Genomic DNA, 24,409 nt, shown 5'->3' on the forward strand with positions numbered 1-24,409 from the left:
CAATAGACAAAATAGACTGACTGCAAATATATAGCTCAGCTGCTATCTGTTAGGAGGGGAAGGGAACTCCAAAGCATCTTCCAAATTTGTCAGAACTCTGCATAGTAAAAAGTAGCTTCGGTGACAGATGCTGCTTGGCTCTAAGGAGAAGAACTGAGAACTTATTATTCTTTAGTTAGTTAAATATTCCAGGATTGATTATTAATTGATTACTAATGTACACCAGTAAAAAGTTCAATTAGAATATTTTTATTAATGTTTTGTTTTGGTTTGTTTTTTTTTAATCAAACAGTATAACCTTTTACAAAGACTCAAAATAGGAATTAGGGAGATGACTCCACAGGTAAGAGCACTTGTCTGTGAACATGAGGACCTAAGTTTGCATCCTCAATGCCTGTGCCAAAAGCCGAGCATGGATGCCTACCTTTAACCCCAGCACTGGGGGGGGGGGGGGGGAGGCAGGCAGATCTTGAGAGCTCACTGGCTAGCCAGCTTAGCCATGAAGCTATGCTTCCAGACATTCAGTGAAAGACTGTGTTTCAAGGCAAAGGGACGCAACACCCTGTTCTGTATTCTCACACACAAGCACATGCATACATGTATGCAACAGACGCATGCACAGACACACACACACACACACACCAATCCAATACACAACCCATAACTGTGGGTAATCATCCTTCCTGGTTTCTGGTGTAAGCACAATGGATAGGACATTTATGTCATTAGAATTGTGGTGTTGCTGCTGTCCTGGGGTTTTAATCTAGTGTCACAGACATAAAAAGGCTTGTTTAGACTCCTCCCCCATTTTAAAGGCCCCTCTAGTAGGACCCATAATTTACCAATAGCTACTTCCAAGAGGAATAGCTCCCTCTTGCGGCTCGTTGGCATATGACCCAAGTCATGTTAGGGTTTTGCAACCCTGGGACTTGGTGGCAGCCAGGACCTGGGCAAGGAACACCCACGTCTCTGTAGCTCCATGTTCCTCTCCATGCTCATTAAAGTCTAGATGGAAAAACAGGACACCCAGGCTTCCATCACCAGACTCCATGAAGCTACTTCTTGACCCCCCTCCTCCCCACCCTCAGGATGCTGATCAAGTGGGGAGGTCATCCTCAGGATTGCCGGGGGGAGAGCACAGGTGGACTGTCCCTTCACCTTAAAGGGATTTCTTTTCTTGTCCTGTGATACCATCTGATTTTGACCAGTAGCTTGGGCTACTGGAGAAAGAATATCTTTAAGGATAAGATTGAATGTTTTAATTTATATAGAGCTAGGACATAGATCTGATGGGCAAACAGCATATAGGTCTGAAAATAAAGCCTCCAGAATTGGAATTTTCTACTTTATAACCACCTTTTCTTTCTCTCTCTCCCTCTCTCCCTCTCTCTCTCCTGTATAGTATATAGTGGAATGTCACGGGGTCACCCTTCTTCCTCAGTTCTTGGGAATGTACCGGCTTAATGTCGACGGAGTGGAAATATACGTGATTGTTACAAGGAACGTGTTCAGCCACCGTTTATCGGTATATAGGAAATACGACTTGAAGGTGAGCTTGACTTTGGTCATTTTCATTGGCTTATTTTCGTCACTGGAGCTTACTCGTCCATATTGTGTATGCTACAGTTAGTAATCATGTGAGTGAAATGGCCGGGCTGCTTCAAGAGCTTGAATCTAGCAGGCGGCGGCCAGCACCATAAGTTAGCAGTCCGTGACATTTCTTGTCAGCCACATGCCGGGAATGGTTTGGGAGTGAAGCAGACCAAGACCAGCAAGGTGGCCCAGCAGGTAAAAGCACTTGCCCCATAAGCCCTTGGACCCGGGGAACCAGAAGGAAGAACTGGTTCCAAAAAGCTGGCCTCTGACCTCCACGCACACATGTGGAGAACACACACATACAGTGATAACATAACTGAAGAACAAATCTTTAAGTAGGGGTTTGTCTGTTTGTTTATTATTTTGGGGAAATGATGGGTGCTGTGTAGAACTGAAGAGGGGGAGGGCCACACTATTTTTTAGTGACAGTAAGCAGATACTTTATTGCTGAGCCACAGCCTCAGCCCTTTTTCTTCTTATTTTGAGACAAGGTTTTACTAAGTTGCCCAGGCTAGCATTAAACTCATCCTGCTGCCCAAACAGACCTTGAATTATGATATCCCGCCTCTGCTTGCCAAGTAGCTGGGATCACAGGCCTGTTCCACCAAGGCTAGCAAGGAATACATTTCTAAGTTGAGTGTCAGAAAAGGTACACCTGGAAAGGTGGCATTGGAGCCAAAGCGAAAGAAATGAGGGACAATTCATGACAAAGGGGACAGTAAAATACCAGAGACCATACATTTCATGGATTTGAAATGAGACAGGGACCACTGAAAAATTCTGAGTGCAGCGACATGATCTGACTTTTGGACAGCCAACTATGATGTATTTGCATGCCGAAACCAAGCGGGGTTGCATTTTTATAAATAAAGTTTTATTACTACCTCGTCATGTGTACAGGTTCTGTATTATCTGTCCTTTTGCACTGTGATGGGCATGTTGAACAGTGGCCTCAGAGTCTTGATGGACCATGGGGCTAAAATGTGTACCCTCTGGCCCCTGAAAAAGTGTATCCTCCTCTGATCTGTGGACTTTGTAATCTTAGAATTAATTCACATGCACAAAAGAGGACCCTAAAACGTTTTGCCTTGTGTAGGTTCTATCTGCGGATCTGTACAGTTTTAGAAGTGGATGCAGGGGCTGGAGAGATGGCTCTGTGGCTAAGAGTGGTTGCTGCTCTTCCAGAAGAAACATCCCCAACATCAGGCAGCTCATGACCACCTGTAGCTCCACCTCCAGGGGATCTAACACCCCCTACAGTCCCTACAGGCTCCCTGAATACCCTTACGCATAAATGAAAATGAATCTTTGCTTAAAAGAAATTTATGAGAAATACTGGACATGATATTAATATTTATTAATCATTATTATAAATAATGATAAACCATTGTGTATTAATGGATTTTTATGACATTAGCTGTATTTTCAAAAGCAAAATATTAGTGAGACAAGCATCGTGGTTTTGCATTTTGTTGTTGTTTTTCGAGACTGGGTTTCTGTGTAACAGCTCTGGCTGTCCTGGACTCTCTCTTTGTAGGCCAGGCTGGCCTCGAACTCACAGAGATCTGCCTGCCTTTAACTTTCATTAAATTCATTCTTTGGCTTCCGTGTGTGTATATAGTGCACTCCACCCTGACTCACCATCCTTCCCATTCCTCTCCCACCCCTTATTTCACATTTCTGTAATGTTTGAATTAATTTGGGACAGTTGGAATGTCATATCCGACCCTTCTGGCAGCACAATGATTTGGTTGAGTAGGGTGGGGAAAACCACAAATATGTAGTTGGAAAGGAGAGATGTGGAGTTTTGGAGGAAATTAAAGATGTCCTTCAATAACACCCCAAACCCAACAGTTAGTAATATCTACAGTCTTAGTTACCCAGAGGAAATTGTACTCTGTTCATTAAAATCTATTGACGGTTGCATGCACTGGTCCGAGAGCGTGGTTTTGTGTTATAGTGTCTTAATAGAGACATATTGGCTCCTTAATTAGCATAGTTTCTCCCTATGCTGACACTGAACTGTGCGGCCATCCCTGCTGGTCACACTGAGGCCTTTCATGTGTGGGAAACTGAGGGCGAATACAGGTTTTCAAGTCTGCTTTTCAATTGATAGCATCATCAAATCACATCAGTCACATTGTGAAATGACGGAACACAGCTGGTCCAGGGCACAGAGCCTTGCAGTGTTTGTCAGCTTTCTCAGGTCTGGACAAACAGCTCATTTGTAGTGTTTTGGGGGCGTTTGTTTGTTTGTTTGTTTGTTTGTTTCAAATACAACTGTTGTTTTATAGAAAAGAAGGTGTCCGGTTCAGCTGTAACCACACCGTCAGGAGAATGGCTCTGAGCAGCATCCTTTGCTTAAACAGACGTGCTGTTTGCATGCCTCCTGTTCAGAATACGGAAGGGCTGTGCTGCAGGGACAAGGCCCTTCCTTGCTTCATTAGGGTCTTTGATAAAGGATGCTAGGGATTTGAGATTATCTCGATGACAGATTCAGGTAGCTACTTGATAGGACAAAGGCCACTGTTGTGTTTATAGCGCTACTCTTACGAATATGGAGAATGAAGAGGCAACCACTGTCTTCGTAGTATAAAAACAACTTTGCCAGGTGTGGTGTTACACACCTGTAACCTTAGCACTCAAAGGGCTGAGGCAGCAGCACCACAAGTTCAAGGCTAGCCTGAGCTACAAGATTCAAGCCAACCTTTAAATACAGATGAGGGTCCTGTCTCAAAAACAAAAGCAAGCCACAATTTTGACCTTGCAGGTTCCCTGAGAGTACCCAGGAGTCCGAGCCACACTGAGAAATGCTAGTTCAAGGAAAGGAAGTGATGCAGTCTGTGTTTCTGCCCTCTAAATTCCAGACAGGTTGAACTTCCTGCATACCTATGCCTGGCCTGTCCTACACCCAGCTCTCAAATCAAGTCATTTTATTGCCTTGGAATTGCCTCTGGGGAGTCCCGGCCACACCCAGTTCTCTCATTTGGCACCTGCCCTTTCCTGAAATGTGGAGCAGACCTCACAAGCTCTACTGGGAACTTCAAGGCTCTGGGTGGTGCTATGACAGTCCCACTTTAGAAAGCCACTGTGGCCTTGGAAGCCTCCTGAAGCTAGCAGCTCTGTGCAACTTGCTGGGCCTTTGAGCCTCAGTTTCCTGGTCTGCTGCAGCAGAGCTGGTTTTATCTGCTTTTGGAGGGTGCATTAAATAAGATGCATATACAGCCCTGTCCTGCACGGCACAGCATAGAGGATCTGGGCGTCTCATCTGTCCTGCTAGTCTATGAGTGCCTTAGGGGCAGGCCTTTCGTCCTAATTAAGATTTAGCCCCTTGAAATGCCTAAGATAACACCGCCTTCACTGTGCTTGTAACTTGCCTAGCATCTCACAGCATCATCTTTCTCTTTCCCTTATAGAACAAAAACACTGTTCTTGCCAGAGCCCTGAGGTGCACAGAAACCATACCCTTAGCATCACTTCGTGATTCCAATTCAAGGCTTTCACTACTTACATTTTTAATTTTTACTGTGCATTAATTCAGTTTTAGAGAAGTCCCCCTCCCCTGCCCCTGGGTAAAAAAAACAAACAAACAAACATAATTTTACATAGAATTGAAGGATCTTAAAAAATGAGGAGAGTGAATTTCATTGGAGGAGAGAAAACACACACAGACCAACAAAAAAAGCTAAGGATACAAAAAGTAGGGATTAGGGAGACCTGAATTTGATTTCCAGATCACATACCTTAAAAGCCTTGCATGGTGACACTTGCTCTTAAGCTTGTGCTGGGGAGGCGGAGACAGGAGGATCCCTGGGCTTCCTGGCCAGTCAGCCTAGCTTGATCTGTAAACCCTAGATGCCATTAAAAGTAAAATAAAATAAAGCCGGGCATGGAGGTGCATGCCTTTAATCCCAGCACTTGGGATGCAGAGGCTGGTGGATCTCTGTGAGTTCAAGGCCAGCCTGGTCTACAAAGTGAGTCCAGGCCAGCCAGGGCTACACAGAGAAACCCTGTCTTGAAAAAGAATATCTATCTCTGGTCAAAGTGGATCTGGACTGCAGTGGTGTCCCACACCTTTAATCTCAGCCCTCAGGAGGCAGAGGCAGGCAGATCTCTGTGAGTTCAAGGCCAGCCTGGTCTACAAAGTGAGTCCAGGACAACCAGGGCTACAGACAGAGAAACCCTGTCTCAAAAAAACAAAGGTGGGGGGAGGGGCTTGCCAGTGACAAATCCTGAGCATAGGTCTGAACACGGCTGTCCTCCTGGAATGGACCCTCATTTGGCAACTCCACCTGGTGCTCCTCTGACTTGCCTCTCCACTCAAGAAACTGTTTTCCCTGGGCCTCTCACCAGGGGCTTGATGCCCACCAGTCCTAGGTATGCCAAATGCCAGGAAGTGGAAAACTGGCATCAGAGGGTTCAGGCTTGCTTTGGTCCTCCCTCCCCAGTATGTGACTCCTCTTCTGGAGAGTTGGTTATGAGGAGATTTTGTTTTCCCTCCTTATCTAACCAAATCAGGTGTATTCAGATCATACTTGTTCAAATCAAGGATGGGTTCCCTTCATGCTTGGCCACTTTAATGTCCCACGTTGATAGTTGTGGGTTTGAGTAGTGCTCACGTTAACAAGACTCTGCACTATAGCAGTTCAGGCATCTGGGGCTGGGGCAAAACAAATCAGACACTCTGTGACCTTCTCTGGCCACTTATCCATAAACACAGACTCCTGTCATGAGTGAGGCACAAAGAATTAAGTAAGTTGCTGAATTCACATACTTAGGAATCCCAAGTAAGATTCAACTTACCTATGTGTTCCTTAGCTTTTCTTTTGAATTGAAACCTGCCACAAAAGGGCAAGTTGCTTGAAAGCAGCCTCCAAAGCCTCCTGTGGATCTCAGAGGGGACTTCCCACCTCCCAGCAGGCATTTGGCCAGCTCGGCTCTGAGGCTCTGAGGCTGCTTTTGAAAACTGGTGCAGTAGGCTAGGTGCTGCAGAGATCAAGGGCTGTGTTTTCTTCCACTTTGTACCCCTGTGCTCAGCATAGGGCCTAGAACAAAAAAGGCCCGAGGAAGCATGTGGCTTTGAAGGGATCTCCAAAGTAAAGGGAGTCAGAGAATGAGCTGGGAGCTCCCTGGAACTGGCCTGCAGTAACTAACACTGAGGAGAAAACATCACGTGGTACAGAGAAGACTGTCAGAGGCAAGATGGTCCACATCCGGGGGTCGAGATATGGGGAAAGGGGCACACAGTGCTGCTGTGGCCACAGCCCGCTGATAGCCCACCTCCCTTTTGAAGGTAGTGAAACCAGCCATTTCCAGCATGTTTTGATCCATGCTTAGCAAGTTAGTCCTCAAGCGATGCCAGCTTTTCTGACTCCCAAGTGGGTGGGTAAGATCCAGAGAATGACAAGTCGGACAAAACTGCCGGGGAGGTGGCTGAAGAGCACTTGCAAGGGAGCCACAGACTAGGCAAGGGCTGTTGGGACACGCGGGTGGGGGTGGGAGGAGGGGGTGGGGGGATAGGGGGGTGGAGACAACAACGACATTCTGAGGGTGCACCTAGCTCAGAGCTAGGTTTGTTTCTTCTCTGCTCTGCCCAGGACCACTTACGTCCCATGTACACGGGAAAGCCAACATCTCATGCCCGTCTATTCTTATCATTTCTTTGTGTTTCAGGGCTCTACTGTGGCTAGAGAAGCCAGCGACAAAGAAAAGGTAAGCACAGTGACACCGCCTCACTGTCCAAGGAGCATGGCTGCTACAATGTTTCAGTTCGTTCTTCCCGTATCTCACCGCTGTGGTTCTTCCCTACAGCCTGATGATGCATGCCTTCCTCCCCTGCAGCTCCGTGATGCTGCCGTTTCCTAGTTTCTAGTTGTGTGTGATTGACAGAAATGGATCAGTGCTGCCTGGACTGTCAACTTAGCTGAAGTGGGAGCTCCAGCTCAGAATGTGGGTCCCTGGCTGTTGAGGAGCTGTCGGGGAAAGGGTTCCCAAGGTTTCCTCACCCCAGTTAGATACGTGTGACCTTGACTGTGGTCTTAGCTTCTCTTTGTCCATTTTAATGGCTGCTACATACTGACTTGGTTGAATGTCATATTCCTTTTTAAGTAGTGGTTAAGATGAGATTGGAGTTGGTCTTGCTTTTTAAAGTGAGGGAGTGTGTCTCCTCACTGAAATCAAATAATACTTAAATCTCATTCGGTTTCTTTTACAAAATTACAGATTTGAAAGGTGAGTCTGGAGAGAATATTATAAAGAGACCTGAGAGTGTTAAAAGTTGAAAATACAATGCTTCAGTATTGGTAAATAAATAAGGTCCGGGCTGAAGTAGGACTGATAAAGCAGAAAGAGAAAGTAGGCTCTATGTTAGTAAAACACTCCAAGGATCAGCTGTAAACGGAGCATGCGTGCTTATGCTCTGGAAATACACTGGATACTGACAGGAAACAATTTGTCATTAACAACTAAGTTCATAGTTGGGATTATCTGAAGAAGGCTTCTGGAGAGATGCAGGTGTTAAGTCAGTTTGGAGACTATAGTTAGCTTGAGTTGGTAGATGGCGAAGGACTGAGAGAGACGTAGAAGATTAGGAGGAAGCAGCTCTGTGCTGGAAAGATTCTGAACAAACCTAATGGTCGGAGCACCAGTGAAGGACCAGGGAATGGTCACACGTGGGGTGTTTATTCAGTGAAAGACTAGAACTAAGAATTGGGCTTTTAAATTAAAAAAAAAAAAAAAAAAAAAAAAAAAAACTGACATTCTAGGCGAGATTTTTTTAAAAAATGGTTTCATATGTGATTCCTTTTCAAAATTAAAATACTTTAATTAATTAAAAAAAAAAAAAAAACAGTTTCCTGCATGTAGATCTACATCAGCCCAGATTAACACATGGTAGAAAAATCACCTGTTCTCTTGCATATGTCCTACATGTCAAAAGGGTCTTTTTTTTTTTTTTTCCACTAACCCATTGAAAGCTAGACTCAAGACTTTTTCAAGTTCTTACTACATTTTTTAAAGAATATTATTTTGTTTCCATTTTAATTTTATGAATTTGCACATATACTCTGCCATATTCATTCAGAAGTGTGTGTGTTTGTGTGTGTGTGTGTGTTCATGATTACTGTCATAGCTTCAGGTAGTGGAATTATGGGTCACTCAGCCACATCTAGCAGGACTAATGCTGTTCAGGTGGAAATGGTATTGTCACGTGAGGAATGTTACAGGCTGACAGGGCGCCCTCACATCCTTGCATATGTAGCTGAGGAACCTAAGCTACTCAGGCTAGCAGGGAGCAGACAAGGAAAGGTTTCCTGGAGGAGGTGATTTGGGGGACGTTGAAAGATAAGAAGGATCCAGAGGAAGAGAAGAAGCAGGTGCTGCAGAGGCCACTGGGGCACTTAGTAGGTCAGCTAGAGGGAGAAAACAAGCTCCAGGGGGAATCCCGGCCAGCTGGGAGACCCGGGTAGTAACCCCCAGGGACAGCTGGAAAAGTGCAAGTGCAAGCATCAGAACAGAGATGCCCACAGGCATGTGAGGCTGCACAGGGGTCCTGTGCAGAAACGATGGGCAGCACAGACAGGTGCGTAGGCTCACCCAAGGAAAGTGTGCTGGGTAGGAAAGGAGCGTATCCATTGGCTGCCAGGGAAGAAAGCCCTGCCACCGCCGGCCACGGCCAAATGGTCAAGGGTCTGGATCATGCCCTCAGATCTCTGCTGGGCATCTGTGGTCAGCAGACACTACCACCCTGCAGAGGAGAAGGTGGACGGGCAGCAGCAGAGGCCACATTGCTGTGGTAAAGAAGTGTGACAGAGGGCAGGAAAAGGTGGCCATCCCTTTGCATTTTCAGTGTATGTGTGTGTGTGTGTGTGTTTTACTGAGCACTAGTGAGTGTGTATTTTTACACCTCCTCCAAGTTACCTTGAAGAAGCTAAGAACCAGCAACAGTGACTGTTAAGTTCCAGCCTGCTGAGTGAGCATTTCTTTCAAGCACGTTAAAAAAGTATTTAACTTGTAGTATACTCGAAGCTTTCAGAGACTGAATACTATTAAGACTTTTAACGTTATTGAGAGGAAATATGTAAATATTTCAAGGGCCACACATACATTCCTACATCCTAGCCACAGAGTGGCCCAGGTAAGAACACCTGGACAAGGTCACATGTGCACTTCATGACAGTCGCTGTGTTTCTCCACCACACCACCACCACCACACCACTACCCCATTTTGCTGCCAAGTCCCTGGAGACTACGTCAGGCAGCATTGGTTTTTAACATCTTCAGGCTTGATCTACAAGGGCTGCTCCAGAAAGCAATAACCAAACCTAAGAAAGACATTTGCAGCTAATGGTGGCTGGAAAAGCCAGTAGCCTCTGAGGCTTTGTAACTGTGACATTTCCTTAGACAACGTAGAACATCTGTCCCTGTCTCCACCGATGTGCCCTAGGACCGACCACATGCTTTCCCGGAGCCAACAACAGCCACAATCGCCCTGCCCTCCTCCCTAGAGCGGCTCAGCCCCTTCTCTGTAAGTAGACATTGGAATAGAGATTCTCAGCCCTGTGCTAGGACATTCTCTTACCTCTGGTGGGTAGATGGCCAGCACTCCGCTCAACATTGCTCCTGGCTGTGGTTTTAGATACCGGCCAAGACTTGGGGGCATGGGAGGTCAGAGTGCAACTCTGCACAGAGCTGAGACAAGCTGCTGTCTCCCTGAGCACAGTCACAAGCTCTTGGCACATTCTATGTCACTCTCATCCTCCTCCATCCCCCACCCCCTTCAAGGGCCAGCCCACTTCAGGCCCCTCTTCCCAACCCCACTTCCTGAAGAGGCCTAGAGGAGGGCCTAGACGGAAGAGTCTGGAGCTCTCTGTCTGTACCCTCTTAGCTTCCAGCCCTTAAACCCAGGCTCTCGTTGCTGGCTCAGGCAGGAACCTTGCCTTTATGCTAATATCAATGTCTCAATGTGGGAGACTATCTCAAGTTAAACATGCATTTGGTCATACCCTTTTTATGTTGGTATGCAGCAATTATTTCCTTTGAGTCGATGGAGTTACTTCACAAGTTTGTTCAATACCTTGTCCAAGGCCAGACAGTTAGGACATGACAGTGAGAAGTTGAGGTCCAGGGGCTCCAAAGCTCACGTGTCTAACCACTGTGCATGACTGCCTTCTCAATGTCTGGGTCTCACCCTGTCTTCTGTCTCTCATTTCTTAAAGGGCCAATAAATATTTCATGTTATTATCGCTTGCAAGTATGGGATGCAAGGGTATCAAAGCCTGGCAGTTACCCAGGAGAGTATGGCTTCTGGAGAGGGAGGGTGGCTCCGCTTTCTGGGAGTTTTCTGATAACCCAGAAGTACTCAGTTAGAAACAATTAGTGGAATGTACTGCCATAGTTGAACTCTGACCTTTTCCTTTTTTCTTTGGTTCTTTCACTTGGTTTTCCTTCCATGATCAGTGGTTCTGACTCTCCTTTAAAAGTGTGTGCGCGCGCACACACATGTGTGTGTGTGTGTGTGTGTGTTCATGAATAAAACCTTAAACACTTTCAGAATAATCGCTGGTACCTGTGGTTTGAAAAACTCGGGGACGGCTGGCAGTGCCTTATTTCCTATGTTTTAGCCTCTTAGAGGAACGCTGGTAACTGTGGCTGTGATTGGTGTGTGTGTGTGTGTGTGTGTGTGTGTGTGTGTGTGTGTCGCTGTCCTGCTCAGAGCTATGGCTGCTATGCAGAGTACCATCCCTCCTCAGGCTGGCAGGGCCTAATTAGTGATCTCAGGTCTCACCCTTCCCCAGTCTTCAGTTCGCTGGAGTCATCATTTAATCTCCCAGACTTTCAACTTGTTGATGACAAGTTTTGAAACTGTCGTTTTCAATGTTTAGTGATGTAGGATGCAGACAAATTCCATTCCTTGTGTTTCATCTTGACACATAATTAGTGTGATTTCCATTAGCATAATAATAGAGATGGAACTGGAGGAGATTTGTCCCTGTGCTCTAACAATAATGGAATGGCTTATTTGGTAACAAGTACCATAACATGGATGTACAGATGTCGAGAATTTTTTTTTATGGGAACAGTCCTTAAAAAAAAAAAATGCATTGTCAAATACTGACAGCTGCTACGACTTGTTTGATTCCCCAGTTCTTTTCTTTTTAGTGGAAGGGCGTCTTCCATTCATGACTCCAGCAGTTTCGCCCCCTCTAAATGAGACAGAGAAATGCGGATCTCCCTGGCGGTCGATCTTTTCACAGCTGCGCTCCAATCCCAGTGTGACATCAAATTACTAATTATAGCTGAGCGGACCTGCTTTTTACAAATGACAGTCTTAGCATGCCGCCAGCTAGCCAGCTCCACAGCAGGGACTCTGGGGGAGTCAAAGAAAACGTAACTGGACTCACTTGATCTCTGGGGGATTTGACCTGACTCTTTAAAAAGCTGGTGTTCTTGAGAGAGAGAGAGTCCCGGGGATTTGCACAAATATGCATTTTGTTCATCTTTCTGCACAGTTCCCCAAACTCAGGTCTGGTTTTCTTGGGTAAAGTGAAGCCTGTTTGAGGGAGTGAGAGGGTCAGAATAAGATTGCTTTTAGCACCCCACCTTTTTCCTGGGCCTGTTGGAAAGAAAGCAGCTGCCCTGCAATTGTCATTTACAGAGCTATATTGGAAAAAAATCGTTGTTGACACTTTGATAACAGGCTACAAAAAGCATCCTTGTTGATTCTTATGCGTCTTGAAATGCACTGGCAACTCTGAGGCTGCCACTGGCTCTGACGTTTTGCCTCTTACTGGATGAAGGTTCCATAGAATTAATCATTAATACCTTCCCACCCAAAATTGCTCTCCCAAACCAGTTTTCAGCTTTCTTCTGAGATCCCCCAATATGATTAATTCCTATCCGGTCCTTGCAGTTATAGGCAAGATAAGCAGGGTGCTAGGCCCCTGAGCAAGGTACAAAAAAGCACACACTGTACCCTTGGGGAAACCTTTCTCCAGCATGCCAGTCCCCCCCCCCCCGGGGCACACGGTCAACTCAGGGACATTGCTGGGACTTCAGCTCTCTGAGCAGCTAATGCTTTCAACTTATTCTGCACCTTCCCTCTTCTCCCCAGATGGAAGGGAATTGGTTTTCTGAAGGTGGCATGAAGAACGCCCAAAGGACAGGGCATGTTTCCCCTTCAGAGAGGAAGCAGGAATTGATTCACAGACCTTATTCTTATTATTGTTCCGCAATACTGACATTCAAGCACAAGGCCTATGTATGTAAAGCAAGCATTCAGTGAGTTCCTTCCCCTGCCCCAGACCTTAAAAGACAGCAGTAGGGACTTCAGCCCTATGGACCAGAGATGTTTTCTAAAAGGGAATTTGGGACCAAAGGCATCAGAGAGTTGGGGAATTTGAGCCCAGGCAGAGAATGCCAAGAACGGAAATTGGGAGGCTTAGCGATAGGTCATATATATGTATGTGTGTGTAGGTCATATATATGTATGTGTGTGTGCATATATATATTATATGTGTGTGTGTGTATATATATATATATATATATATATATATAGCAATAGGTCATATGTACGTATGTGTGTGCATATATATATATTGTGTGTGTGTGTGTGTGTGTGTGTGTGTGTGTATGAAAAAATTTGATTGGAACATCAGTTCACTTGCTTCAGGGTTTTGTGAAAACCTCTGGTTTTAAATGAAACCTTTCTGGGCCGTCTCAGTAATTCTGGTCAACAGTAGACCACGTTTAGAGTCTTGCACTTAACAGTCATGAAAATTACACTTGTTCTATGAAACTCTTAAAGTGAGTGATATTATTGGAAGACAAAGGTTCTGAGACATTATATCAGCACATGGAAGCATGCCCTTGGGAGGCTGTGAGGCGACCCTGAGGGTATTCTGGAGCTGTTTTGCTTGTGTTACCTGTGATGCCGGAGATGGAACCCAGGGGTCTCTGCTAGGCAGGTGCTATACCGCCAGACTGGACTCCTGCGTAACAAGTAGGAATTTCCAACTTCTAATTCACTTGTAACTTTTCCTGACTGGTAAGCCAGGCATATGAAGAGCAGAGGACCCCATGCAGTGAGTCTCATGAACATCTTCCAGACTTGGAACATGTGACAGCATCGATGTCACTCAGCCTTGTTGACACAGACTGTGAAGGGGCCTTAGGTTCATTTGTGTTCCACTGGACGCAGCTGAGCATCAGAAGCACATGCAAAGCTGGGCTACTAGATGTGGCGAGGCCTGTAAGCCAGCAACTCCTATGTGGTTGTTTCTAGCTAAAATTAGGGTAGGGAGAGGTCTAATATGTAGTATGTGGCCGGAATTTAAGCCAGCCTGCAGCACATGTGCAATTCTTACAACATTAAGTTCATGCTTTGTCCATGTTAAACCAGAAGCAAGAGGACTTAAGAAACTTCACTTGAGTTTTCAGTATTTTACATTTCTTGTGTTATCACCAACAATAACTATTTACGTCATAGAATTTTTTGACCAAATTGGAACGAACCTATTTTTTTAAACAAATATTATTCTTTTCATTTTAATTTTTATCATTTTAATTATATGTATATATAGGTACACCTGTATATGTGTGCTTCTTTGCACGTGGGTGCCGGCAGAGGTGCTATCCCCCTAGAACTGGAGTTCAGGTCGAAATGATCCATTTGAGTAGGTGCTGGGATTTGAACTCAGGTCCTCTGAAGAGCAGTGCATGCTCTTCACCACTGAGCCATTTTGAAAGTCCTGTTTTACAGATCTTGGAGGGTGTTTAACTGCTACATTGTTGCTTATGGAGGAGGACCAAGCCATTACCTTTTATATGGCTACTTAATATTCATTAAAATGTAAAAGTATTTTTAAGTAATAAATTATTCTTTTGTACATGCTAGCTTAAGATATGTAAAGAAAGTAATCCATAGCTAGAGCTCAACAGTTCTTTAAAAAAATTTTTAAAAAAAGACAGTTAAACTTACCCAGTTTTGTGCTTTTAGTTACAGCACAATTTCACAGCTCAGTTGAGACATATTATCTTCCCACATTTTACATATAAACAGATATCCCTAAAACTATGACACTGTCACATCCAGATGTGACAGATGTGTTCACTCTTGGGTTTTTTTGTTTTTTTGGTTTTCACTCTTGTTTTTGTTGTGGAAGTTGGAAGCTAGTCAGGGTCTTCCAGGCCACTTCCCAAGCGAGGGCCTTACGTCTGTGTTCCGCTCCTGTGGTGGGCGAGGCCATTACATGTCACCCTGTGGGAAAGCACCTGTTACCGCTGCAGCTTCTCTGAACTTTACCCACACTCACTAATTTGCCTTTTCATGTATCAAATTTGTGGCTTAGCTGTTTGGGGAAGCGGAACTGATTCTATTATAAATCCCTAGCATCTCTTGTTACCCAAAATTGATACCATCCATGTGATGTTATTTCATCAAACTGCTTTTATCCTGCCTCCACTGCAGGTATTACCTACGTTCTTTCCCTTAACAGGGACAGTTCTGGGGCATTTCCTACTTTGTGGACTGATTTTCTATGACAAGCACAGAATTTCCTTCTGTCTCATGAGTTTATTTTCATTTAGGTGAGCTTATAATAACAAGCAAATTGGGAACACGAGCAGTGCATGGCAGGAGACAACAGTGGCTACAAGTCTTTTAAGTTCTGTGTCCCAGTTGAAGCGTCACAGTAACAGCCATCAGAGACACACCAAGTAGCAATCTTTGACATTAAGGCCTACAGTGAAACAAAACAAAACAAAACATTTAAGTAGGTAACTAAATGAGCACACTGAACAAAAATTCATCTCACTCTAAAATACAAGTACTTTCATCGCGGGGTACAATGATACATATAATCCTCTGCATTGACGCCTTCTGGTACCAAATCCTGTTTGCATTAAACACTCAAGTGTGACGGGGCTCTCCATCTTCCCAGTAACATTTGTATGCAGACTGAAACAAAAGTATGGCTCCACATTACATAATTGTGGGCTCTGTGCATTTTAATTTTAAGAAATGTGCATTTCTCACTCTATATTGCTAATAGCCACTTATAATACAGTTGACTGTTTGTTTAAAATATAGAACAAAAATAAAGCCCAATTTTGTTTAAGTTTGAATTCTGTGTGTTTAGAGTTATATTTGTGACTATGGTCACAAATCTATTTTTTGTAGTATTTTTTTAAATTGTCATATGAAAGATCACTTGATTTTTTTTTTAATTCACAAAAGTCTGAATAATTTCCAATCTTATAAGCCTTAAGATAGACTGTTTATTAAATCCTGTACAAATGACAGTAGTTATGCGCATGCACACATGCATACACATGTGCATATGTATTAGTTAGCCCTTACTTGAAAACATTCTATTAATCATATTGAGAAAAAAAAAACAGTTTTTGTTATTTTTGGTTTTATATTCAGAGACTATAAAATAAGAAGTCGTAATAATTTGATATTTTTAAGTATAAAGGAGGTAAGTAATATGAACCAAGTGTTTTGAGGCCTCGCCTTTTGCCTCGCACAGGGAGCCTCCTAGCTTCTCTCCACGGGGCCTCCTAGCTTCTTTCCATGGGGTTGCCACCTTTTCCAGAAGCATCCCCACTCACTTTCACCTTCATCTACCAAAGCCATCCACTGAGGCTTGTGGTCGCTTCTAAAACGGAGAGTGCTGTTCTGAACATTTTAAAGCCTCAACCCCCTCGCTAATTCTAGCACCCACCCCCCCCCCGTCCCAAAGGATCCTTTACCTCCCTGTTGAGCCATAGGGGATAAGGACTAATTAGAAACGTGCCCCTCAACCCCCCACCCCACCCCGGTGCTGGCTGTGATACAGAGTCCGGCTCCTCCTCATTTGTCTCTTACATGTGCCATCCTGACCTTGGTCAATATTGTTGCATAGCCCGTCTTCATATCTGTTCCGCGCTGTAGGAGAACACCGACCTACTGACAGAGTTTAATACCGAGCTTTAACCAAAGCCCAATGCTTTTGCTGTTTGTATGAAGGGCGTCCTTTCAGAGCTCATAGCAGCTTCAGTGTTCCCAGTAAATCCGCTGCCTCCTAAAACTCCATTTATAGCTCCCTTGTACTTTGGTTACATTTTCTGGCTACTAAGCATGGACTTTTGTTTTAGATCAGCAAAATAGCAATTATCAAGCCATCCACTGACCACGAAAACCCGGACCACAGAAAAGTAATCAGCAAATTCCTGCCTTTGGCTGTATAACATTTTATTCCATCAATTCAACACATATTACAGAATTTTAAATAATTACTCCAGGAAGTTATCTTAGCTAATTTTTATTATGCAGCCACATTCTAGTTTTATTTGAGTTTTCAGGTTAAAAAAAAAAAAAGCAAAAAAAAAACTCCAGTTATCAGTGAGAGTTTTTCTACTGCAATAACCTCTGCTGCAGACAGCAGCTTTTCTAGCCAGGGGAGGCAGTTAAGGTTGACAAGTAGGTATGGAACTGGAGTTGCTGAGGCAGGACAGTGAGAGTTACCAGCCAGTGTCACCACTGCTGCATTTGTACAGTGTGTTCCCTGTGCCACTGTATGCTGGAGACAGCAGCACTTGCACGCACTGGGTTTGTCAGCCCTACCAGCAGGCCTTTATCATAAAGAGCTGCAGCGTAAACCTGTGAGCACGCAGCATGTGACTAGTGAATAAAAACGGAAAACAAAGGAAATCTTAAACGTGGTTTATATTATTGATAGCCTAAGGTAAAAGCCTATTCCTTTAAAACATTAAGAAGGAAAAAAGAGGGGGGTGGAGAGAAAACAAACTCAGAGCTCTTGTGGGTAAGCACTGTATGTTACCTTCCAGTTCACTCACACACACACACACACACACACACACACACACACACACACACACTATTGCGTAGCTATAATTATTTCCCCATTACTCAGCTGAAGAAGTGGTTTGGGGCTGAGCCAAGCAGCTGGCCCAAGTCACAGGCAGTGAGGTAACTCTCAATGCGACATATTTTAGAAAAGGTAACTTTGCTCAGGATTTCTCAGTGACAGCTTCATCTAAAGAGGCCGTGTCTGAAAACATGACAAGCAGGTCACAGCAACGACATGTGGTGTACACTGCCCTCACCCTTCGATATGAGTGGCTCTGGGAATTCTCACAGTAACCCTCTACTTGCTAATCCTCCTCACAGACGAGAAACCGAGTCACAGGAAGAGTGGCTTGCCCAAACACACAGATAATAATTAGCTGAGCTGAGATTAAACCATAGCAACCAGTCTGGGTCCGGTTTTAGCCAGAGCCACATGTTTTAATCTGTATCTCCTGGATGGAGGTGCAGAATCAAACTAGGTAGGGCACACAAGTGAAAGGACTGAACACACACACACACGCTCATGTTGTCTGGATGTCAGATAGAGACAACAGGAGGGCTAGATGGTGAAGGAGGGGTCCTTTGGCGTATGCCTTTAGCTGTGCCTATGTGTTTGTGTTTCACACTGAAAGAGACCTGTCACCTTGAGTCCAGCCCTTCCCTTGCCTGCGCTGAGTAGATCTGAACTTGGGTATGTCCCTAACCTGTGTTTTAGGGCGAGCGTCTGGGAGAGGGACATCTGCCCGCCAGTGTTAAGACTCCTGGCCCACAGCAGCCCTGGTAAGGGCCTGCCTTTGCCTCTTGATCCTTGCAGTAAGCCCTTAAGTCGTTTAACCAATCTGGTTGCCCTGTTTTGAACTTGATCCAATCTAAATACATCCTCCCCCCCCCCCACCCCCGTGCCTGTGAAATTCACAAGCAGGGCCTAGTAATACAGTCCAGGGGAGCAGGGTTTATGAGGTAGGATTAGACTTCTCCTTGTCACCTGAGGGGAGTCTGCTGGGGTGAGCGTGACTTCATCTTCACTAATGTGACTTGTGTTTACAAACACGCCCGCAGCGTATAATTTACTGCCTAGTGTGTGCAGTGTCATCTCGCTCCTCAAATCCCTTGAATTCCTACAAAAGCAAAACAACAAAACAAAGACTCCCAACCCCCATGCCCACGCCCCACCCCCACCCAAGTAATCTCTTACTGGGAGATTATAGAAGCTATAGATTAAAGGAGCTATCGAATCAAAGTGGGCTCTTTAATCCTTAACTATCTCAAGCCCCACACCCCACAACCCCAACGCATAACTGCACAAAAGCACTCAAACTGAACATGGAGACTGGAAACTCTCATCCTGGTCCTGAGCTTCGCGGGGAGGTCTGCTTGCTTCTCAGGGGCCCTAATTTATTTATTTATTTATTTTTTTAAACATCAGAGCAGGGTGCCTTCCTCTTGCTGCTCTCAGAGTAAAGCTTGCTAAAACTTCAGCATTTGTTTTTCATTCACCTCAAAAATTCCATTTGGGGAGCTGGGATGGTATCTCAGTGGGTAAAATGCTGAGCAAGTGTCAGAACCTGGATTCAGATCCCTAGCACCTGTGTAAAAGACAGACACAGCGGTGTGCCTCTGTCACCTGTGCACTGGGGAGGGGGAGCACCTGGGGGAGTCAGGACACACACACACACACACACACACACACACAGAGTTTACAGTTCTAAGTCCAATACAAGTGACACTACCATTAATATCAGTGTTGTGTCTTCTGAAAGAAGATGTCCAGGGTTTTTAATCTTTAGCATTTATTACAGTATTCTTAACATGTATCTTACTTTCTGAAATTCGGCTTTGAGAGACCCACACCCACGCTCTTGGGTGTGTTTTACCTCTGAGTGCCTCTTTCTCATAACACTTCTGCTTTGGCCTGTATTAAAATATCTTCATTAATACTTTCACACCCAAGAGGACACTGACTCATCATAGGAGTATTTGAAAACACATCTCACTCTGATGCTATCTCCTGGGTATCTCCCACGTTCTTGCTTTCCTACTTCCCATAAAAGATGACAAATGCTTTCACAGTAGACAGTTTTACTTGCTCATAGTAGCACCCCTGTCTGTACCAGCAATTTGGGAACTTCCTATTGAATAGAGCTCTTAAGTTTCTGAGACTTGTCAAACCTTTTTTATAAATATAATTATGTTGGTGACAATTTCTGTCACAGAATGGCTGAAATGTTCTCCACATGAAGCAAATATCGGCAAAGCTAGTCCGTTAGAGTTGTGTCACACACACACACACACACACACACACACACACACACATAGATGTATATTGGCCCACGTATGTCTGTATACACATATACTCTTTATAAAGTGGGAGGAGATACAAACCATTTAGGCATTTGAAGGGAGACTCAATAGATGTTCCCAGTGAATTGTCTTTAGTTGGAGACAGTGTGGAGAACCAAGAAGGAGGATACATTGTTTCCATGTATTTTTTTTTTTTTTTTTTTTTCCCCTTTAGCAGAAAAAGGACTGTCCCAGGATCAGTTTTGGGCCAAGAAGGGCAGAGTGTTACACTGGATGCCTTGTAGCAGAAAGGAATTTGAGTAGAGGAGGTGGTTTGGCCTTTGACCTTCCCCAGTGCACATTACACAAAGTACAGTCCACACGATCTTAAACCCAGATGCCTGTGTTCTGTATGCTACAGCACAGGCTGATGCTTTTTTCTCTGCTGTAACCCACACTTTGAGTTTCTCCAGCCTTCTTGCATTGGTGAACCAAAGCGCAGTTACTCACCCGCTCATTCTCATGGTTGCTTGTAAAGGGTAAAATTTCTCATCTTAATCCACCGTCAGTTACAGTGTTGTTTCTTTGGAGTTACCCAAGGGGAATTCCCCTCCTGGTGTAGCTGAGAGCAACCAGGCTTTGGCGAACAACTGCGAAACCTCTGGTTGCACATTCTCCCTGACTCAGCACACAGCTGACGGATGGAACTTTGTGAGACACAAGAACATATTTGTACCCAACAGGTAGTGTTTGACTGTGCAATAGAGGGTTTTCTGATAAAGTACTCTGAGAATACATGTTCTGTGCCTGGAGAGTTTCTTGTAAGAAAGTGAACCAAAGAAAGCCATCAGGTTCTTTCCTGATGATGTCACAGATGGGGAGCATGCCTAGTTGGAGTGTTTCCTGTGGTGGCAGCTCACTGCCTCCCCCTGTTGGTATCAAGCCACCTTACACTTCATTGCCCCCTGTCCAGGTGAGCAAACCAAACTTCACCCACCTGTTGGGTTGGAGAGGACACATGGCTGTTAGGCTTTATTCAGTCTCCTTCTTCTCGTTTGTTCTAGGCCAAAGAGCTGCCAACATTAAAGGATAATGACTTCATTAATGAGGGCCAAAAGATTTATATTGATGACAACAACAAAAAGATATTCCTGGAAAAACTGAAAAAGGATGTCGAGGTAAGAAAAGCCAATAGGAAGGATACGCTACTGTGTCACCATCAACTCTCTGTTGGCTGTTAGGGGGATTTTAACCCATCTTTTCAAATCTATAATGAAGGCAAAAATGCATATGCCCTATATTAGCCATGGCTCACATATAAACAGATAGGCCTCATGTTACAGGATGTGGGTTTAAGATGAAGTGGGCCCATTTAACATGACAAGAACCAGAGAGCAGAGAGGCAGGGGCAGGCGGAGCTCTGTGAGTTCCAGAACAGTCCAGGCTACACAGAGAAACCCTGTCTTGAAAACCCAAAACAAACAAACCAAAAAGAACCAGAGAGCCCTGCTATCACCTAGAGTGTGTCCCCATTCTCAGAAGCCCTGCTTTTGGTAGTGAAGATGGCCCACTCTCAGGAGCCTGTGTGGGAAGGCAGGAGTGCTGGGTTCGCTCCAATACCAGACATGGTAAACAAAAACACTAGTGACTCAGAGGCATTCTTCCCTCTGTAGCCCATCCCCATGTGGGTACACACACCCTCAGCTTGGTTCACTGTTTTCCACCAGCTGCGCTGACACCAGGAGGCCAGAGAGCCAGCTGTGTGTGCCATTTCAAGGACCAGCATGGAGCAGTTTGGGTACATGATCCTCAGTGAGGGTGGCCAGAAATAGGACGCAGTGGTCTAGTGAGCTTTTTACAAAATAGTGAGCCTATTAATGAAAGAAGTTTGTTTTCAATAGTCTTCTTTAAGAATTGAAAAATACACCTCTTATTGTCAGTTTGCTTAGCTTTCCTGTTGGACTTTCTTATTTCATTCTTCTAGAAATAAATTCAGGAGGGAGTTATTTTCCTGTAATTTGTTGAGTTACAGGACAGTACAGTAAGAATTTTAATTTACTTGCTCTGTTTCTCTTGGCTGTTACTTTTCTGTGTCCCCTTTCCCTTTTTCCTTTGAAATACTGTCCCCCAGATCTGATACTTAGAGAAAGGCTTTGTGGACAGATTCTCTTTCTTACGTCACTAAATGAAAACAACCCGAGGGACTAGGGCCAAAGACTGAATGCCATGTGCTTGGTTCATGCGCGTGGTCCCTCATGAAGGCAGAGCAGTGGCTGAGTCTGCTTCTTAATCTTCTAACAGCTCTTTTCCTCACAAGACACCCAGGCTGACCTGCTTGGTTCTGAGTTATCTCCAGGTCTTTGCTTCCCCCCTACACCCCCCCCCATCATTTTAACCTCCATAGTGTTCACATGTAGATTAGTTACTTGCAAAGGATGTGAGTAGCTTTACTTTGTTTGTTTGTTTAAGTGACCTGCTTGTTTTCTTCACATAGCATTTCTTTTTCTCATCTTTTACTAATAAACAGTTCACCTTGCTTGGCTGTCAGAGCTTATTATAAACACGCCTGGTAGTTAAATGTTTCCTCTTCCCTTGAGAATCCACTTGACCTACGTGATAAGTAAGAACCGTAGCATAGAGGAAACAGTCTCTTTTGGATTTTCACTTACTAATCAAGAAATCTTTGATGCTGAGGATAATATTATTTTAGCAATTATGGTTAGTAGCCCTAAGGGTGATCTGTGACCTACACAAAATCTTGTTTCCTTTTTCCTTTCTGTTGGCTGCTTATCACTGAGGTAGTAAACCTCTAGGGAGAGTGTAGCCCCGGGCAGTTAGGACTTAGCATTGAAGTCTGTGAGGACGGTCAGCGATTTTATTGCATCTAATAGTGCCGTGGGTTGAAAGATTCGGTAGTTAATCCCGTACATGGTTCTCTCACACACGTAGCTGTTTTGTGGAAGTGGAGGCACAGCATAAAGTGTTCATTCGTTTAAAGCGTTCCTCGGCGGCTGGCAACGGTGTCTTTATGTTTGAAACCCATGCCGAGGCATCATTAAATTTTTAAGCAGGTGATTATGGTGAAGCAACTTGCCATCTGACCCTGATAATGAGGCTAGCATTCAACCTAGTTTCATTTTTTCATGGGTCCCATGCTTTCTGATTCCAACGACTAGCCTGACTGCTACAATTTCAACTATGTGTGCATATATGCATGCGTGTGTGTTTGAGTGCTTGTGTGTGTGTGTGTGTGTTTGTGTGTGTGTGTTGATTTTTTAATCTTCTTTCCATAAACTCTTTCAGAGTTTAAGCAAGGCATGGTGGTACCAGCACTCCTTTCACTTCAGCACTCAGAACGGTGAGGCAGTGGGGTTGACGTAAGTTCAAGGCCAGCCTGGTCTACATAGTGAGTTATAGGTCAGCTAAGTCAACACAGTAAGATCTTGCCTCACAACAGGAAAAAAATAAAGAAGAAACTTATTAGAGTTTACTGTAACTAAGCAAATGGTCTATGTTTTTCTTTGGAAAAATAAATGTCATTTCAAAATCTGTTCTAATTGGTTTTTGTTTGTTTTATATTTAGCTCTCTGCAATAGAAACCTTCTTTTGGTTTATATGCCAGGCAGGCTCCTGTAGCCCAGATAACTTTCATGTATACATTCCTTACATATACATATAGCCTTTTCTGAAAAAAAGAAAGAAAGGAAGGAAGAAAATCTTAGAAAGAAAGAAAGAAAAAAAGAAAGAGAAAATCTTAGAATAAAATTCCCTTTTGTTTTCTCCTTGCTTCTCGTCGACTCTGATGAGAGTCACAGAGACACTGTTTAAATCTGTTCTCTCACCAGAGCATCCCAGAGTGAGCCTCCTCACAACTGTGGCCATGCGTAAAGGCTTCGGGAGGCAGGGTGGCCTGTGCCTGCAGAGTATGTAGTCCTACCCGTGAGGTTATTGTCTTTTTCTTGGTCTTAAAACAGCTTCTTCTGATCAGATGCTGTCACTATTTCTCTTTGGCTGATGAGAAAGTTGAGACCATAGTTTAACTACTCGACTCTCCACCCCTGACTACACCGACATGAAATGTGGACTCACAGTCAAGACTTCGTGTTCTGAAAAGAGTCCGACCAAAGATGATTACAGTTTTTAATTCTAATCTAATTTTTTTGAGAACTTTCAGAGGATTGCAATTTTTAACAATGTGGTCCAATGTTGAATAATACAATCAGAATTTTAATTTACATCTTCTATAGTTGGGAGGCAGGGTTTAAGAAAGTAAAGAAATTTCATTTAAACCTGCAGAGAAGACTTTAACCTGCTCCTTGACCACATGGAAGAGTTTGTTCCAGCACTCATAAAAATCACGAGGAAGGTGCTGGCTCCAGGAGTTAACACAGGCTAAGGGTGTGATGATATACTCAGCATGTGCAAGGCCCTGACTTCAGTGCCTAGCACCAAAAAAAGGACATTAAAATGTACATACTTGGCATAATGAAGAATTTATTATAAAGGAATCAGATTAGATTGGATCTTATGATAAACTAGTGGCTGCCAGTGTAAAAAGGGCAAGCAGGGGTCCTAAGAAGTTCTGAAACTATGCACTTTAAAATATTACAGATTTAAAAAATAAATACATGAGTTAATAAGCCAGGCATGGTGGTACACCCCTTTAATCCCCACATTCGAGAG

General features: G+C 44.2%; 1 protein-coding gene across 2 annotated transcripts in view; it reads left to right on the forward strand.

Annotated features, from left to right (window-relative positions):
• The window catches only part of Pip4k2a (phosphatidylinositol-5-phosphate 4-kinase type 2 alpha), a 161,226-nt gene that overhangs the window by 131,592 nt on the left and 5,225 nt on the right, over positions 1-24,409 (forward strand). For both annotated transcript variants that reach the window (XM_051151265.1, XM_051151266.1), the window contains exons 5-7: positions 1,403-1,549; positions 7,270-7,308; positions 20,791-20,904. In XM_051151265.1, coding sequence (XP_051007222.1) covers positions 1,403-1,549; positions 7,270-7,308; positions 20,791-20,904 — 300 coding nt within the window. The remainder of the gene's footprint in view (positions 1-1,402; positions 1,550-7,269; positions 7,309-20,790; positions 20,905-24,409) is intronic.

This window comes from Acomys russatus, chromosome 9 (assembly GCF_903995435.1).
Source record: "Acomys russatus chromosome 9, mAcoRus1.1, whole genome shotgun sequence".
NCBI classification, from domain to species: Eukaryota; Metazoa; Chordata; class Mammalia; order Rodentia; family Muridae; genus Acomys; species Acomys russatus.